Raw genomic sequence first — 20,250 nt, forward strand, 5'->3', positions numbered from 1 at the left:
TAATAAATGCTGCCTACAATATGTGGGGGAAACAACTAATAACATATATAAAAGATTTTCTGGACACAAGACAACAGTTAATAATGAAAAAACTAATAACTATCTAGTTCAACATTGTAATAATGGTAAATGTTCCATATCAGATATAACTGTCACAAGTTTAGAAAATTTAGAGTTAGAAAATTTAAATAAAGAAGAGAAGAATAATAGACTACGTAAACAGGAGGATTTCTGGATCCATACTCTTGGTACAGCTTATCCTTTTGGGCTAAATGATCGTGTAGCAAAATATGGTGACATGTCTCAGGTTGTTGTTAAATGTATTGATGGTTTTATGGACCATCCTTCTTTTACTTGTCCTACTAAACGTAAAAAACGATCGAGAGGACATAGGAAAAATAATAGAAAAAATGAATTATATTTACATATGCTTTCCATAGATCTATGCCAGCTACTTGAATCTAGGGGTATGATTTCTGTAATAAAATGTCTAAATAATTTATCCAAGAGGAATTTAATCAAACTTTTCTGGATTGTTAAGAATAATACAGCTCTTGAATATAATTTTAAAGTAATATGTGATACAATTTGCATTCTAACTAAAACGAAATTTATTTCGAAAAAGAAAAAGTTTGATAAGATTGGTAATAAGGATAACAAATTATATTTACCTTTTAATTTTACTTGTAAGCAGATTGAAGATATTAATTTACCAGAAATTTTAAATCAGCGGCATGTGAAACAGGCCCTTCCTAGTAATTTGAATTATAATGATAGTCCAGTTTTAACTTATAAATTTTCAAAAACTATTGGGAAAATTATTTTTAATTATAATTTAATACTTAAAAGATTAGATAGTGATATAAATTGGAAACCGGTTTGTAATTGTAAGCAACTTGGCCCATTTGTAAATCCTACTTACAAACATTTTATAACAGGGGACTTGTCAATAATAAAGCAAGATGATCTTCAAATTATAATGAATAAAGGGGCTAATTTCCGTCTTTCTCATCATCTGAAACCATCGAGTGTTCTTGATGGCTTGGAAAATGATTTTGATTTATTTATTGATAAGTGGTGTAAGAAAGAGAATAAAAATAAAGAGAGTTTTCAAAGTTGGAAGAATTTAATTATTAGTAGAATAAGAAATAAAATATATTCTAACTTAAAAAATAGTAACACTAAATCATTATTTTATAATGCAAAGATTAAACAAGCTAATCTACAGAATGATTTTGTAATTGTGCCAGTGGATAAAGCTAATAATAATTTTGCCATAATTTTCAGAAGCTGTATTGTGATATCTTAAAAAGGGAGTTATGCACAACTAATGTTTACGAAAAGGTAAATTTAGAGGATGAGAATTTAATTGAAAAGACTGAAGAAATACTTTTTAAAAATTTTAATATTAAAATAAATGACAATGATAAAAAGTTCCCATTCCTATATTGGACTGTAAAATTTCATAAGAATCCCCCTAAACCACGGTTTATTGCTGGAGCAGCTAAATGTCCAACCCGCATTGCTGCTACTGACCTCTCTTTAATTTTAAAGGAAATTGTAAATAAACTTAAAACCTATTGTTCTGGTATTAAAAAATTTTCGAATTTTAATCCATATTGGAGTGTTAATAATTCACTGCAGGTGATAGATTCTTTAACAATGGTTTCAGCTAAAAGAATTGAGTCTTTCGATTTTGCGACCATGTATACTAATTTATCACTTAATGTAGTGTTAGATAATTTAACAACTGTTATCAAGAAATCTTTCCTCTTATCTAGTAAAAGGTTCTTAAAAATAGACACTTATAATAAAAAAGCTATATGGACAAATTGCTTTAATACTACAGTTAACTTGAGGAAAGTAAAACAGTTCAAAATAGGGATGATACCTTTTTATTGACAGTGAAATATAAAATTATTTAACTGGATATTTCGAACACATATACAGTGTTCATGTTTTTTACTGCTGATGATGAACACTGTATATGTGTTCGAAATATCCAGTTAAATAATTTTATATTTCACTGTCAATAAAAAGGTATAATCCCTATTTTGAACTGTTTTACTTTCGTCATGGAAAGGCAGTGTGGTCTTCGAAGTTATCTAAGTTAACTTGAGATGTTACAGCTTGGATATGATTTTTGAGTTATTAGAATTTGTTTTATACAATACTTATATAAGATTTGGTGGTGATTTGTACAAGCAAATCTTGGGAATTCCCATGGGGGGGGGAATGCCAGCCCATTTATAGCTGACGTGTTTTTAAGTCAACTAGAATATAAATATATGATTGATAAGAATAATCCAAATAATTTAAAACATGTTTTGTCAAATAATAAAAGATATTTAGATGATATTTTGGTCTTAAATTGTAAGGATTTCATTGATATTTCTAAAAATATACATCCATCAGAGCTTACTCTTGAACCTAGTCATGACGCTGGTCATGAAGATCGTTTCTTAGATTTAAATATTAATATTTGGGATAATAATAAATTAAGTTTTAAAATGTATAATAAAACGGATGATTTTGATTTTGAAATGATTAGTTTCCCATTCCCTGAAAGTAATATACACTCAAATATCACATATTCGGCGTTTTTCTCACAGTTACTTCGTTATGCAAGAATTTGTAGTAATTATATTGATTTTAAAAATAGATGTAAAATCTTAAGCCAAAAATTGATATCAAGAGATTTTTCTGAAAATAAATTAACTTGGCAATTTAAAAAATTTAGTTTTCATTATAACGAACTTTTAAATAAATATCAAAAGAATTATCTGGAAATACTTAAAGAAATTTTCAACTAATTTCGGAGGTTCGATAAATGATGACGCAGCGCCATTTATTTTGAATTGTGTTTCTAATAGAGTGGATTTTTTTTAAAAATACCCACATGGTAAAGATGAATTCTATAATTGTTTAGTTCATTCAGGTTTTTTGCAATGTGTTGATATTTGTGATTTGGTAAAATTTATCATATTTAGTTTACCTATTGTTGCTAAAAAGAGGGATATATTAACAGGATAAGCTTGTTTTGGTGTTACTTGGTTGTTTTACATTTCCCTTTTTTTCATAAGCATGTATTTTGGGGGTGATACCTGACACGGGGATGCCATGGATATTCTGTGGTAGCCACAACACTTGGCTGGGTAGAGAATTTAATGTGGCGAAACCCTATAGGCAAGTGTATTCTCCTGATGAGCCCTTGTGTTGGGTTGTTGCCTCTGAATTATTTGTCTTTATTGTTTCTATTGTTTGGTAAATGACGACTTATACTTACTGACGACATGACTGCCTGTCCATGGTTTATTCTTTATGGTTGACTGTGTATGGCTATGCTGTTTGACCTATGTGATTGTATGGATGAGTAGGTAAGGCCTCATTCAAGTGCTGTTCTATATTAGTCACTAATTTAGGAAAACAGTTTTCCCTTTCTCCTTCTGTCTCTTTCATGTGTTTTTTTTTTTTTTTTTTTTTTTTTTTATGTGTTTGTGCTGTTACATTGGTGATTTCTCTTTTCATGACATATATGTGTATATATATATATATATATATATATATATGAACATAAATGACTGTTCAAATAGGGATAAATACTTTTATTAGAAAGTGAAAAAAAATATACTGGATATTCCGATCACATTTACAGTGATCGTCATAAGCAATTTGATTTTTTTTTTTCAGTGTCTAATAAAAGGATTTACCCCAATTCGAACTGTTATTTATCATCATGAATCGTTATGAAAAGGTAGTGTAGTCTTAGAAATATGTGAGGCTACAAAGCGAAAATACAAAATGAGCAATCAAATTTTCCGCAACAAATAAGAAGGCATTACTGACAATGGACATGGGGCAAAGTAATAAACATACAGCATTAGAAATAGAAAGCCTTGCCAGGGTTCAACAGAATGAGCACGGAAATCTAACAAAAATATTGCTAATGTAATCAATCTCAAACGCGAGTAGGCCAAAAATTATGAAGATGGGACAATAATTTCAACGCTCGAGCCAAATTTTCGACCATCCCTTGATAGAAGTCAAATAAATAAAAAATATGTCTTTTAACCCATCTTTTAATCTCTCTTTAGGCTGATGGTACAACCAATCCATCCTAGCTCCTCCAAGAGTGTATGTATAACTATACCATTAATAAGCATTATTGCTAATTAATGCTATACCATACATTATTGGGTCGTCTCAAACTATTTAATTATCATTTCCTATTTATTTTCTCAAAACTCATTACAGCAAAAAGCCAACTGAGGTCAATGCAGCAATGTTATATTTACCACGAGGGTTGCAACTCCTTAAACGCACAGTCTACTTAAACAGCCATATTTGAACCGTAGTATCCCACAAAAACATGGAAATTTGAATCTAATAAACGTTTGTTAATATCACGTTTTTTCCACTGATAAAGAAAATTTAATTCAATTATGTCCATAAAAAAAATACTAGCATTTCAAGTCAATTTAACTTTTGACTTGTAGAAGTTTTAGTTGCTTTATAGAGCAATTAATCAGTTGATCAAATTCAACTTTTGTAGGGGAACTAATCCATATTGATAAACAGCAACACTCATGGACGATAAGGCTGATTAGTTAAATGAAAGGTTAGTCTTGGCTGAAAGAACTGAGCGCAACTAATTACTATTGAGACAAAATGGAAACAAAATATTCACTCATTCTTTCAACAAATATTGTCAATCGTAGCTACTTTGTTCTCTGTGAATCAAGGGTGAGGAATTTGAGCTTAATTGAGCTACAAGAAATGTGATTTTATTGGAAAAGCTCAGAAAATAACTGAGAAACTACAAGTCAGCAGTCAAAGTTCCATTGTTGCAAAGGCCCAATCAATAAGGGAAGTGGGGATTTTTCCTAGGGAGGGTAAAAACACACCAAAGAAATCCATTTACAAAACACAACTTTATGCGTTTATTCTTCATAATTTATGCATCTGCATGTCTTTTTATTTCCTGTATTTTAGGTTCACATATTCCTTATTAAGGAACCACTGCTTTACTACTCGTTCTTTAATCGGATAGCCAAATAATCACGGTTCATCCGTTTATTGAGTACTAAGAACGTTTCTAAGCAAAATATGAGTGAAGACTAAAAGATGCTGGAATTTGAATAGCTTAAGATTGCCCAAAAATATCAAATGATTTTAGGGATTCAATTATTTGTTTCAGAGTCGATGACTAAGTAAATATCGTCTTTTGCTCATTGAAAGACTTTTTTTGTGTTTGTAAATTTATTTCTTTTTCTTCGATTAACTTATGGACTATATTATTGGAAAATAAATTTAACTTAATTGTTACCTAAATCATCAGCATAACGAACACAGAGAATAAACATTTTCTCAAACCATCTAATAGAGTTTTGAAAGTAATCACATACAGCCTAGGCAAAATTTTTCTATTTTCTATCCTCGAATTTGTCTATACTTATGGAACATGGCTTACCATTCTGCTTTCGCAGTCTGAGAAAGATACGATTAAGAACTGTTTGTTTTTCTGATTTGGAAATTAACGCCTGTAGATTATTGACCACACGTTTTGCATCAACCTCACCAAACTCCTTAGCTATCATCTCTCCAATTGCATTCTTGTCCACGTTTGTTGCAAGCATTAGTTGCGCCTTTTCCCTAAGTTTCTTTGGCATTCGTTTTGTTGTTAAATGTTGTTTTATTGGTATCTGAAAACAAAATGTACTATATTTATATGTGGAGTAAAGAAATGATAGCAGCAGACAAGAACAAACTAAAAAGAGAAACACATAAATTTTCGAATAGAGAATTTTGTTTTAGCATTCATTTTCTTTCGTCACAAATTAGCTATAAACGAACGATCGGTTCATTTCAAAATGACATTGATTACCAAAGCAATGCACAATCAAGATGAATTCTCAATATACATGGTAATGATTAAAGAACTTGTTATATCTGTGAAAAAACTGTGTAGTATCATCGTCGTGAAAAGCTACCACTGATGTATTGACGTGAATTGTGAAAATTCATTTTCACGTCTCACTGGTTTAGAAGTACTGGCTCAGAAACCAATCCTTCAATTCAAGCAAAACTGGAAGTCAGTTACCGCTAAGTTGGACCATAAAGAGGACGTGCAATTTTTTCTATTTGAACATTTAAGGAGACATTGAGTTACCTGGGCATTTTAAATCAAATATTGTAATGGATGAAAACAGCGTTAGAAGCAGTTTGTCTCTCTATCTGCTTTGAGTAAATCTTCTCAGTCGTTACAAAGTCTTACAATAAAAATCTGCAGTAATTGTTGTTTTTGGCTATCTAAAGTCCACATACAAAACACTTTTTTGGTGCTACAACCATTTGAGAACATCACAACTCACTTCAATTCATTTAGCCTGGACATTTTACTGAGATAATGTAAAAGGTTTGTCATAGATATAACAAACACCTCAACCGTCAAGGGGATTGTGGTGACTTAAATAGATTAGATATTATATTTAAAAAAAAACAAATCATTTTTATCATTGCTGTCTTTTCTTTATGGTCAATCAGAGGTTGGAAAAAAATCTTATCAGAAATTCTGAGTTTTCTAGTGTGAATAAGGAAAGCTTTGGTCCCAACCTCTCTATGTACGTCACTTCTATTTTTTCTGGCATTGCTTCACTATGCCTACAGCTGTCGAATGTCTAAATGAAATGCAATGATGTCAGTAAATCAAAAAATGCTGACCATCGTGATTATTGTCAACAGGCTACTTGAACACGAGGAATATTTAGAAGAAGATAGAAGAAGTTTCGCTCTTTTTAAGAGGAATAGAATAAAAAGACAGAAACATTAATTCGAAAACACAGACAGAGACTAAGAAAACTTTGGCAAACAAAGAAACAAGGTTTAAGAAAATACTGGCTTCAAAAACACAACTTTCAACCATTTCAAATAATTCTAAAAATGAGAATATGTTGCATTAAACATTAGATAGTTAATACGTTAATTATATGATACTATTTAAAATTAAAAAAATAATTGGTATGGTATTATAAACAAGACAGGAAATACTAACCGGGTCTAGAGGGTGATTGTGGTCAAGCTTCAAAGACCTAATTTCCAAAAAGCATCCGTCACTTGTTGCTCTCAGGGACATAAATGCTGGACATCCCATTTTTAATGAATCTCTTGACTGTCTATTTGTTTTAGCACGCGAAACTACACGACCTCCATAGACACATCTCATATTAACTTCATAGAACTGAAGCTCTTTTCTAAAAGTCCGCGAAGTGATCCTTTTCATAGCTGATTCTATAGTCCGAGCATCGCGTTTCACAAATTCAACATTATTTTGAGTCTTATATATTTGAAGACGATCATAAAATGCTTCATAGGAATCAAATTTATCACCAACACTAAATTCTTGCTCGGTAACAGAGTATGTTTCAACCAATTCTTCTTGTGGGTCTATGTATATGTCTTCGTCAGTTTTAATAATTACACTGGTACCAATGGTTTCTTCTTCCAATTTTACTTTTATCAATGATGGTTCATTTTCTGATACTTCCTCGAATTTCACTTCCAAGTCATCTGTTGCCACGACTGCTGAAAAGGGAAAAAAGGTCTTTGTAGGGAAGAAAATTACAGAAAGGATTCATATTAATTGATATTTCTCTGTCTGGGCATGATAATAGAAAGAATAAAAAAAATGCAAAACCAACAATAAGATAATTGCAATAATGTCACTTGATTTCCTAAGAATACTCTAAATCAGGTAATTTAAGAAGAAGTTTGGACTACACTCTTACTACTACTACTACTAGTAATAACTCACTGCAGCACCAAGCCGCCTGAGGCGAACACAGCTACGCACGCTTCTCCTCCAACCTAATCTATTCAAGGCCTCCCTCTTTACACCCTCCCAGGAAGTTCCCATTTCTTTTAAATCTTTATTTATGACATCCTTCCAACCCAGACGAGGACGACCTGCTTTCCGTGTAGCCCCGGACGTTGGCCAAAAAAGGACAATCTTCGGCAATCTGTCATCCTTCATCCGCAAAACGTGGCCTAGCCATTTCAACCTTTCTTTCATTATAGCCCTAGAAAGCGGCATTGAACCACATTCTTCGTACAACATACTGTTCGAAATACGGTCAGTCAGCCAGGTACCCAGAACAATCCGTAGGCAATTTCTCTGGAAAATTTTCCAGAGCTTGCAAAATTTTCATCTGCTTTTTGGAGCGCCCATGCTTTAGAGCAATGTTTGATCATTGTCATAGCTGTAGCTTCCAATATTCTAATTTTGGTTTGCAGACTTATCTTTCTATTCTTCCAAACTTTTTTTATCTGTGAAAAACACCCTGAGCCCTAGCTATTCTACTTTTAACATCTTCACTGCTCCCACCGTCTTTACTAATAATACTACCAAGGTAAGTGAAACTCCCAACCTGATCAATCTTTTCGTTACCCAACGTCACCTTTTCATCTTCACTTATTACTAGTCTTAGTGACTTAGTCTTCTTAAAATTAACTTTCAAGCCTATTCTAGCACCCTAAACTCGCAAAACCTCTAAAAATGCATTCATTTTGCTCACACTTTCACCTAATATGCTTAAATCATCAGCATAATCTAAGTCCAGGAGCGTTTTTCCTCCCCATTTGATTCCGTGGTCTCCAATTGCCTTTCCTGTGCTCTCTAAGACGAGGTTCATCAAAATGATCCATACAAAGGGGCATAGAACACAACCCTACTTAACTCTTGATTTAATACAAAACCAGTTGCTAACCTCATTTCCTACCTTAACCGCAGCATTATTATTTTCGTAGATAGCACAAATCACTTTATGTATTTTTCTGGTATACCATATGAGGATAAGACCTTTGCTAACACTCTCCTATCAACAGAATCGAAAGCTTGCTCACAATCGATAAAACTGAGGACCTAAGGTGTTTGACAACGAAGAGACTTCTCAATTATTAACCTAAGAGTGAAAACTTGGTAGATACATCCTCTGCCTTTTCTACAACCGCACTGTTCTTCCCTTAAAATTTCGTCTGCAGCATCTCTCAGTGTAAAAAGTATCATATTACTAAGTAATTTGCTACCTACAGAGACCAGACTAATGCCTCGATAATTACGATACTTACTCTTGCCACCATTCTTATACAGTGGTTTAATTAAGGTTTTCCTAAAATCATTAGGTACTTCTCCTTTTTCAAAAATCATCTCAGAGCTACCACATTTAAGAAACTCATTTATCACACTATCAGTACCTGGAGTCTTATTATTTTTTAATGCTTTTAGTACCGTCGCTAATTCTTCCTCAAAAAACAAATCTTCCTTCACATCCAAGGTCTCACAAACTTTTTCATTTTCATCAATATCTTTTCCTGCAAGTGTATCTCGGTTTAGCATATTCTCAAAATGTTCTGCCCATCTTTCTTTAGCTTTTTCCTTATCACTAATTGTGGCCCCATTCCTATCTTTAACTGGGACTAGTCTGGATTGACTATTCCCTTTCAATTTATTAACATGCCAGTATAATATTTTACTATTATACCGTCCAGCTGCATCTTCCAGATCCTCAGCAATTTTATCCATGGCCTCCACTTCACATCTCCTTAGTTCATATTTTAATGCTTTCTCCACTTTCTTTACATTCCTTTTAGTTTTCATACGACCTATCACTCTCATAATTCTAGTGCAAACCCCTTCTACTCTCTATTAAACATAAAGCTTTTTCACTAATATTCCTAGTTGCAGTCTTAGCACGCTTCCCCAAGACATCATCAGGAACTTCACAAATTGTTTTTCTAAAATTATTCCATCCATCTTCCACATTGTCAAATTTTAAACTCTCAAGTTTAGTATTCAACTGTTCCTGGAAAGTTTTTCTCAAACTTTTATCCTGGAGTCTACCAACATCATTACTTTCTGGGAGGTAGTTACCCTTCCAAAATTTCAGCTTTAATTAACCTTAGACACTACTAGATGGTGATCTTTACTTTTAACATCAATAACAGCACTCATATACAGCCTAGTATCTTGTATTAATTCTGCTAGTCTTCGGTTTACAATAACATAGTCAATAAGGTTTGCTGTCTTACCATAACGTGAACACCATGTCAACTTATGGGCCATTTTGTGACCAAACAGTGTATTGGTTACAACTAGGTTGTTATACCTACAAAATTGCAAAAGTCTATAGCCATTACTGTTTTCTTTTCCTATAACAAATTTACCTAGGCTAGGATACCATCTATCCCTATTTCTACCAGCCTGGGCGTTAAAATCTCTTAGCAAAAACACCATATTTCTACCTGGTACCCTGTCTATTTGCTCCTGTAACTGTAAATAAAATTCATCTGAGTCACTAGTATCTCCGTCAGTTGGTTCAACAGGGGCATATACTGCTATAACCGATACCCTGAACTTTTTATTCATAAAATGAGCAATTAGTATTCTATTATTAATACCTTCCCAGCCTAAACAAGACTTAGCAGCTTCCTTATTCATCATGAGTCCTACTCCCTGTCTATGTACCCCATCTTTCCTGCCTGAGTGAACAAATTCTATGTCACCTAATTTCATGCTTCCTACGCCTGGGATATGAGTTTTTGAAACTCCTAATAAATCCAGTTCAAACCGTCTGAATTTGTCAGTCAAAATGTCAATACGATAGTCATTTTTTAACGTCGTAACATTCCAAGTTCCAATTTTTATGTTCTTCAAATCTTTGAAATTATTTTGACCTCAGGAAAAGCAACGATCCCGGAATACCAGTGCAGGACGGGAACCAACAAATCTTCTCAAGTCTACACTAAAGCGTTTAAGCCGGCTTAGAACCGGACAGCAAGAAGTCCCTGGGACCTCCAGTAAGTTGGAGGCTTTGTGCAATCCTGGGCCCATCTTGGTCATAACATGGTTTTCAGCACTTGGCGATGCTCTTCTATCAACAAGAGTTGAAATCCTGCACAGACAATCCCAAGCCTATTACCTCCGACTCATTAAATATTCATGCCTACAAAAATTATGCTACTACGGGGAGGCAACCACAGTAGATAAATTAGCTAGGATGAAGTTTTTCAGCCCGAAAACGCCCATCAAAACAAACAGCCCAGAAAAATATCCAACCATCAGAATCCCGTGCGAGTGCTGTGTTGTTTACCAGGCTATAATTTCCTCAAGGGGTGCTACTCCTCAAGTGGGAAAAGTTGACCGCATGTTTCCCAGTCTTGCAAGTACACCGAAAGGGTCGAGGCAGCCCTTTAGTCCATAGATCTGGATCTTACGCCCTGCCGCAGTTGCTCTCCTATAGAGGATCCTCCCACGATGGCGTTCTGCATCACCATGCAATTTAGATCACGGGGATATACTGGGGGAGTTTTCCATCGAGGAATTTGTCATGGGGGAAGAAAATTTCCATGAAGGGAGCGCAGGATTTTCTAGCATTATTTAAAAAAAAAACAATGAAAAAATAAATATGAAAAGTTTTTTCAACTGGAAGTAAGGAGCAGCATTAAAGATAAAGCAAGCAAGAAAGATCATCAAGAAAGATAAGAATTGTATTACAGTAAAGAAAATTAAACAACAAAGAAATAATATTTTGGCCCCAAAAAGACCAAAAGAGGGTCTAGTAGCTGTAATTGGCAAAAACAAATAGGATGGGGGTCTACAGGATAATTTAACCCATTACTGGGAGAAGTTTTGTAACTCATGGGACGTGTATTTGCCAGAAGGCAGATCACGGATGCGTGTTTATTTGTTGTTTTTTTTCCAGGGTTGATCGTATTTCCCAGTGATTTCCCAGGGGTATAGGACCCAGTGGTCCTAGAATCTTGCGAGAGGGCTCATTCTAACGGAAATGAAAAGTTCTAGTGCCCTTTTTAAGTGACCAAAAAATTGGAGGGCACCTAGGCCCCCTCCCACTTTAATGATTTTCCCAAAGTCAACGGATCAAAATTCTGAGATAGCCATTTTATTCAGCGTAGTCGAAAAACCTTATAACTATGTCTTTGGGGACGACTTACTCCCCAACAGTCCCCGTGGGAGGGGCTACAAGTTACAAACTTTGACCAGTGCTTACATATAGCAATGGTTATTGGGAATGTACAGACGTTTTCAGGGGGATTTTTTGGTTGGGGGGAGGGGTTGAGAAGAGGGGGATATACTGGGGGAGTTTTCCATCGAGGAATTTGTCATGAGGGAAGAAAATTTCCATGAAGGGAGCGCAGGATTTTCTAGCATTATTTAAAAAAAAACAACGAAAAAATAAATATGAAAAGTTTTTTCAACTGGAAGTAAGGAGCAGCATTAAAGATAAAGCAAGCAAGAAAGATCATCAAGAAAGATAAGAATTGTATTACAGTAAAGAAAATTAAACAACAAAGAAATAATATTTTGACCCCAAAAAGACCAAAAGAGGGTCTAGTAGCTGTAAATAGGATTGGGGTCTACAGGATAATTCCAGATACAGTTCTTTTTTAGGGGGAGGTGGGGGGAATTCTCCCACATACCCATATAAAAGTACTACTGAAGTGTGCAGAATATTAAAAAACAAATTTAATGTCTGAACACACAAAATTTTACTTTTTGTAATATTTTACAGAAAAAATTAATTTGCTGCTGATGCCCTAACTTTGCGTGTGCAATAGAGATAAACGTATAGGCTCATTATAAAACTTGCACACAGCCAACTTCACTGAGATATAAGCCCTCGAAATATTATCGCGTAGTTATCCAGTTAGCTGCACTCAAACCCAGACAGAGTTTGTAAGATTTCAAGCTCGTTTTGCCTGAAAAGCTATGTCAAACTAGTGTAACTAGTCAAAACTAGCTACAGCTTTGACTAGTTCTAAATGACATAGAATTTTGAGCATATTTGTATTAGTTCATTGTATGAAAAGCTACTTAAATTATTATCTAAGTTTAAAACAGAACAAATCAACAACAATTTCTACTTTGTAATATTCAGTAAATTTATTTTTACTTAATTTTCAGTTGCTTTAGTTTAACTACATCCAATCCCCTAATGTCTGGATGTAGCCCTTTTCTACGCATAAAATCTTTTGATTTTGATTATTCACATTTTTTTGTCTTTATTTCTTTTCAAGAGTTGGTTTATAATACTTAACAATTCTAATCTGAAGAAAAAACAACTGAAATCATCAAACTTCTGTATATAGCCTAGTGCCAGACTATGACTAGGCATTAGAGAGACAGGTCTGTCATGCGATCAAACTGAAAACAATTTTGAAAACATTCAGTCACCCTCTTAATGCCAGATCAAGAAACATTTGATAAAAATGTCTTCTTTTAATATTTTCCAAGATTTTTACAATCAATTTTCTGGCTTTGAATTGTTTCTTCATCATAAAGTATTTAAAGATTAAGCAGATCAGACTTTCAATACTTGAAGGAACAAGCAATAGTATGCATTAGAATACTACATTCCTGAACCTTGTTCTAAATACCTGAGAAAATGACATAAACTTTACCTTTTACCCCTTCAAAGTCAGCAAACTTTTATATAAAGACTAAAGCTATATCTGACCTTATTTGGGGGAAGGGGGTGGGATTTTGATTATGACTCCAGCGAGTATTATATTCAGGAAGACAATCGAATGGAAAATCTAGTGGCATATTTTCTTTTTCGTCTGGTTTCTGTCTTATAACTAGCTTTAAAAAAACTATTTTCCAAATTAGAGTTTACCTGAATTATAATAATGATAATAAAAATGATAACTCATTTTTTCCCTCTGAACATCAGAGGTAACGCTATAGCATTGTCTATACTAAAGGCGATGCGGTTTAAATGTTTATTATTATTTTTTTTTGCAGAGGCACTTCATATAGAAGGGGTGGTTGTATAAACTTTGAAGGGGGTTTATTTGATTAGAAACTGAAAGGTCTAGTTTCATTTTAAGAGTTAAAAGTAATCAGAGGGGAATTATCCCCCCCCTGCTCACGCCCTTTTCCCTTAAATTGATTCAATCGAAATTTTGAGCTAGATATTTTGTTCAAAATAGTCCATGCATCATAAAATTAATTTAAAAGAACTTTCCAAAAAAGAAATTTTCTAAAGAAAAGGAAAGACCATATCAAACTTCAGATCAGAAGAAAACAGAAACCTACAATAACTCAAACTCAAAACGACCAGGAATTACTATTAACGAATAAATGAAACCCAAAACGAACAGAAATAAAATAATCAATCATAGCAAAAAATATACAAGTACTAATATAAATGAATCTTAAAACAAATAAAGCTTAAGTTGAATATGCAAATCAAGCTTACCACGAACAAAAATATTTTACTATAGAAGCATAAATGAAACCTAAAACGAACAGAAATTAAATAAATAATCATAGCAAACGAAGATACAATAGGTACTAAAACATTCAGTTTGATTTTATTTGTACTTTCCAAAACTATTCAATACACATATAGTTTTCAGTAAAGCACCAATGACGCAGTAGGTTTTAGACTTTTACAGTGAGAGAAGGAGGGAAAACCCAAACTCTTGTTTGGAGATTCTTTTTTCCTTTCAATAAGTTTCACTCGTTTTATGATTTATTTACTCATTTATATTAGTACCTATTGTATGTTTGTTTACTATGATGGTTATTTAATTTCTGTTCATATCGGGTTTCATTTATACTTAAATGGTAATTTTTGTTCGTTTTAAGTTTGATTTGCATATTCAACTTAAGCTTTATTCGCTTTAAGATTTATTTATTCATTTATATTAGTACCTATTGTATGTTTTTTGCTGTGACTGATTATATAGTTTTTGTTCGTTTTGGGTTTCATTTATTCTTTAATAGTAATTTCTGGTCGTTTTGAGTTTGAGTTATTGTAGGTTTCTATTTCTTCTGATCTTAAGTTTAATACGGCCTTTACTTTTCTTTAGAAAACTTCGTTTTCGGAAAGTTTTTTTTTTAATAAACTCTTGTTCGTTTCTGATTGACAAAGTCTAGTTTTTTTCCAAAATTCCTTATTTCCAAATAATTTGTTATTCCCAAATAAATTAGCAGTCTTACCAAGAACTAATAAAATTAAACTGAATATTTGGTAAATAATAACATCAAATGCTGAAAGTTCATCAAGATTTGTTTCACCCAGGGCCCGATTTAAAGCTTTGAGGCTTCTAGGCCAAAGCGTTTTTGCTGCTCTGTTTTTGCAAAAGACCATGGAGGGAAAGGGATGAGTTGCCCTAATTTTGGAATAAAATATTGTTAACATTTTTTTTTGGGGGGGGAGGAGAGGTGGTCTGGCCATGCAGAGAAGGCCAGGGCTCAGCTATATTAAATTCTGGAATATAATGTCTTGAATAAGTTGTTGTTTGTTGTTTTTTGGGGGGTGAGGATTTGCCAATGTAGGGAGGGCAGGGGTCACTTCCCATGATTTATTATTGAAAATTTTTGTGGGGAGGGAGGGATATTCAGCCGTGGAGGACAAAGGGTCAGCTTCCATAAGTTTTGTAATTTTTTTTGTTGTTTTTTTGCGGGGGAGGGTCAGACCATAGAGGGAAAGTGATGAGTTGCCAAAGTTTTTGGAATAAAATACCATTAACATTTTTTCAGGGGGGGATCTGGCCATGCAAAGATGGCCAGAGGTCAGCTATGTTAAGTTTTCAATTTCCAATAAAATGAGACCCTGGCGAAGTTATTTGATCATTCCTTCCACAAAAACCTTATATAGATATATATGGTATAGTATTATATATAAAAACATATAACTATATGTTTCTTATAACATCAATTTCGCTGATTTTGATTTCCTCTCTGAAAACTTGCAAGAGACCTTTAACAGAGGCAATAATGGAAGTGTTTTCAAACAAAACGAAGTGGTGTGGGTTATCGTGCACGTGTTGGGCCAAGGCAGAATCAAAATTATCGGGCCTTTGGTGCAAACTATGACTTTGTCGATTGAATATTTGTGTTCCAACAACCCCTTCTCCCAATTATTGGGGTTTTACCAATATAGAAGATTTAGAAATGTTACACACCCCTTAAAATTTGAAAACTAGTATTTTTCAAATTTCTAAATCTCTTTCATAGAATGGTATCCAGGAAATTTTCAGGGGGGAAGGGGTATTAAAGGTTTTTTTGAGGAAGGCTTATAAAAAAACTTTATGAAACACACGAAAGACTTGTTTATATTCATTTTGTTACGTTTTTACAAGTCGGAGAAAGGTTTCAGACAGGGGGTTCATACCCTCTTGCCCCCCTGGATACAGCCTTGTTTTTTCCTAACCTATTTGAATTTAAAGGGAAAAGATCGTATTAATTTCCTCACAACATCCCACATACTTACATTGTCATTAAAATAAACGGTCTCCTCAATATATGAACTCCACATTAATCACTCTTTTGAATACCGGAAGAAACATGGAAAGGTACAAGTGACATAACAATTCCCCAGAGAGCCGTCAGATACGTCAACAACATATGTTTTTATCAAGAGGGTTGGTCAGGATGCATATCATTTTTATTTCTTAAATTTAAGGAATGGGCGGTTTGAAAATGGACATCTAAATAGCGGCGGTGATCCCAGAAGTATGCAGTTCTCATAAAATAATATTTTGCAGCCACTTTGGTGACATGTATAAAGATGTCGAACCTGTTAAATTTAGCTAAGAAGTTTTTTGTAACCCCCTCCCAAAGAATATTTTTGTAATCCCCCTTGAAAAAGTCTTTTTGTAACCCCCCAAAAAATCAATTTCCAGCCCCCTTCCAAAATAAATTCTTTTGTATTCCTCCCCAAGAAAATCCTATATACAGCCCTGCAATAATCTTTGGGAGGCCAAAAAAAAACGTTTGTTAAATCGAATAAGAAGGGGACAGTGATCAAGGAAGTCTAAGATTTATAGGGGGCAGGATTGAAGTCCCCTTCCCGTTGCGCAGTCCATGCCAAAAACACACCTGGAAAATATATTTAATAATAAACAAGTGGGGAAATAAGAGTGTAAATTTGCTTCTATTCCCAAGTTAGACTAGTAGACATGGAACTGAATGTTTTTGTCTTTTTCAAACAGCTCGTGATAGCGAACTGTAAGTAAGGAGTGACCCAGCTCAATAGTAACAGAAACTGTAAAAAACGGAATTTTGATACCAATAGATGCATCAAAATAATCGGACTTTAATGTTGATTTCAAGTTTATAAGTTTCATCAAGCTTAATTGTACCCATCAAAAATTAAAAGCCTGAGAAAAGAAGAACTCAAAAGATCACCAAGCATCAGAAACAATTTGTGACAACTTTGACGCTAGGAAAGAATTTCATCAATCTGGAAATTGGACTACTACTTTGGCGGATGAAATGAAGCAAGAATACTTCAAAACTTTTGACCATCTACTAGCCGAATTTGACAGAAGGTTCACAGATAACTTGCCAGTGCTGAGTACGCTCGAAGCCTTGGATCCAGGCATTACCAGTGGCTTACTCAGAAGTAATTAAAGTACTTCGTATTGCTGCCACTCTTCCTGAGACTACAGCAAACAATGAGCGTTTGTTTTCTAGCCTAGAAATAGTGAAAAACTACCTGCAGTCTATAACAGGAGATGATCGTCTCAGTCACCTCCTTTTGATATTTGCAGAGAAGGATTTAGTAAAAAATTTGGACTACAACCAGCTTGTTGACGATTTTGCAAAGATGAAAGCTCGGCGGTTCCCCTTGTTACCTTGAATGTTGTTATATTTTTTTTATCTTGTTATGTTTTTCCTTTTGTAAATATATTTGACCTGGAAGATTTCTGTTGAAGGAAAACTGAGATTTTGGTTACAACCTCAGCATAACAATGAAGGTTACTTTCACCAACGTATTGTTTACTTAAATAAGAAAGTTTCTCACTGAGGAATGCCAGCCTGTAGTCTGGTCAAATTTTCCACTTTCAGTTTAATCACTTAACCTTGTTGATTGTATTCTTCGTTTTTATAATTAATCTTAGAGGTCAGTGTGGCTGAGTTCCCCATTTTTTTACAGTACATTTTCAAGCAACACACTGGTGCTGAAAATGCATTTTTACTTGGAATATTCAATCAATGTGCTGCCAAAACCTGGATTTTTCTTATGCAACACAAAGTGAATTGGGGGGGGGGGGGGTAGATGGAGTTCATGCCCACCCCAAGATTTGGCCCAAATGGTACCTCTGGAGGTTAACAATAAACTTTTGTTATCATTTAAAGCCTCCAAAAAAAGAATCAAGAAATAGTATTGACTTGATAGTGAATGGTGTCTCTCTTTTTCTTAATGTATATATCACTAAGTAAAGTGCATATTTAAAAGCTGCTCCTCTTTGGGCTGTGGTCGATGGCTCAGTAATCTCCTCATGAGTGGGATGATTCTCTGCATGATTTTAAAAATGAGCAGAAATAAAAAAAAAAAACAAGAGATAAGAGCTCATATAGCACTTGTGACAAGGACAGAAGAGCTAAGAGTTCATGCAGCATGAGCTCTAGCAAAATTCAAAGAGTCAATAGATTGATTTAAAAGGAAAATCAGAGGCTCAATACTGGTTGGGATTTCAAATAGGAGCTCTGAGACACAAGGTTGTTCTAAATATCAAATTACATTACAATCCAATCACCCATTTGTAAGTTAAAAATATCTCATTTTTTCAATTTTCCCTCTCCCTCCAGCCCCCCAGATGGTCGAATAAGGGGAACGACTGTTATCAAGTCAATTTGTGCAGGTTCTTGACATGCCTACCAATTTCCATTGTCCCAGCATGTCCAGAAGCACCAAACTTGCCAAAGCATGGGAAATACCACCAACTCCCCCAAAGAGAGCAGATCCATTCCAATTATGTCAATCATGTATCTAGAACTTGTGCTTATTCTTCCCATCAAGTTTCATCCCAATCTCTTCACTCTAAGTGTTTTACCAAGATTTCTGGTTTCCAAAACTTCTGATTCCCCCTCCAAACCCCTATTTCCCCGGATCTGATTAAAATTGAAAACGAGGCATCTGAGACATAAGATCTTTTTATATATCAAGTTTCATTCAGATCTGACCACCTATTTGCAAGTTAAAGATATCTCAATTTTCACATCTTCCAAGATTTCCAGTTTCCCCCTCCAATTCCCATCAATGTCACTGGATCTGGTTGGGATTTAAAATAAGAGCTCTGAAGCACAAGATCCTTCTAAATATCAAATTTAATTAAGATCTAATCACCCATTTGTAAGTTACAAATACCTCTTTTTTCTAATTTTTCCAAATTACCCCCCCCCCCCCAAAGAGAGTGGATCCAGTCCAGCTATGTCAGTAATGTATCTTGAACTTGTGCTTATTCTTCCCACCAAGTTTCATCCTGATCTCCCCACTCTAAGCATTTTCCAAGATTTCTGGTCCCCTCCCAACTCTCCCAAATGACACTGGATCTGATCTGAATTTAAACTAAGGGATCTGAGTTACAAGGTCCTTCTAAATATGAAATTTCATTAAGATCAGATCACTCCTTCATAAGTTAAAAATACCTCATTTTTTCTAATTTTCAGAATTAACCCTCCCCACCCCCCAAAAAAAAGAGTGTATCCATTAAGGTTATGTCAATCATGTATTTAGGACTTGTGCTTATTTTCCCACCAAGTTTCATCCTGATCCCTCTACTTTAAGCATTTTCCAAGATTTTAGGTTTCCCCCTCCAACTCCCCTTAATGTCACCAGATCTGGTCAGGATTTAAAATAGCTCTGAGACACAATATCCTTCTAAATATCAAATTTCACTAAGATCCAATCATCCATTCATAAGTTAAAAATACCTCATTTTTTTCTAAATTTTCCAAATTAACTGCCCCCCCCCCCCAGATAGCCAATCAGGGAACAACTATTTCTAATTTAATATTGCCTAGTCCCTGATACACCTGCCAAATTTCACCATCCCAGCTTATCTGGAAGTGCCTAAACTAGTAAAACTAGGACAGACAGACCAACTGACAGACAGAACAACAGAATTTGTGATTGCTATATGTTACTTGGTTAATACCAAGTGCCATAAAACACAAATTATTCAAGTGAAAACAAAGAAATAACATTAAACTTAAAATGAACAAGAATTATCCTATTTGTAAAGCAAATTTTAGCATTCTTATTTTTAATATATTTGTAAAAAATTTAATGACGGAAATATCAATGATGGAAAATTTAATGATGGAAATTTGTTGTTCTTTTTCAAAGAATACACAAATAAAGGCAGTTTCAAAGAAAATATATAAAAAAAATAGAGGGGGAGTATAGGGTGGTTATAGGTAGGTGGTTATAGGGGAGT

The 20,250-nt window shown here is 34.1% G+C and overlaps 1 protein-coding gene across 4 annotated transcripts in view; it reads right to left on the reverse strand.

Annotated features, from left to right (window-relative positions):
- LOC136027308 (uncharacterized) overlaps nucleotides 1-20,250 on the reverse strand; it is a 64,584-nt gene that overhangs the window by 43,054 nt on the left and 1,280 nt on the right. For 3 of the 4 annotated variants that reach the window (XM_065704421.1, XM_065704423.1, XM_065704422.1), the window contains exons 2-3: nucleotides 7,052-7,581; nucleotides 5,471-5,702 (exon numbers count right to left, since the gene is read on the reverse strand). In XM_065704421.1, the coding sequence (XP_065560493.1) occupies nucleotides 5,471-5,702; nucleotides 7,052-7,581 (762 nt within the window). The remainder of the gene's footprint in view (nucleotides 1-5,470; nucleotides 5,703-7,051; nucleotides 7,582-20,250) is intronic. The other variant, XM_065704424.1, reaches the window with a different exon arrangement.

The sequence above is a fragment of the Artemia franciscana genome, chromosome 5 (assembly GCF_032884065.1).
Source record: "Artemia franciscana chromosome 5, ASM3288406v1, whole genome shotgun sequence".
NCBI lineage: Eukaryota > Metazoa > Arthropoda > Branchiopoda > Anostraca > Artemiidae > Artemia > Artemia franciscana.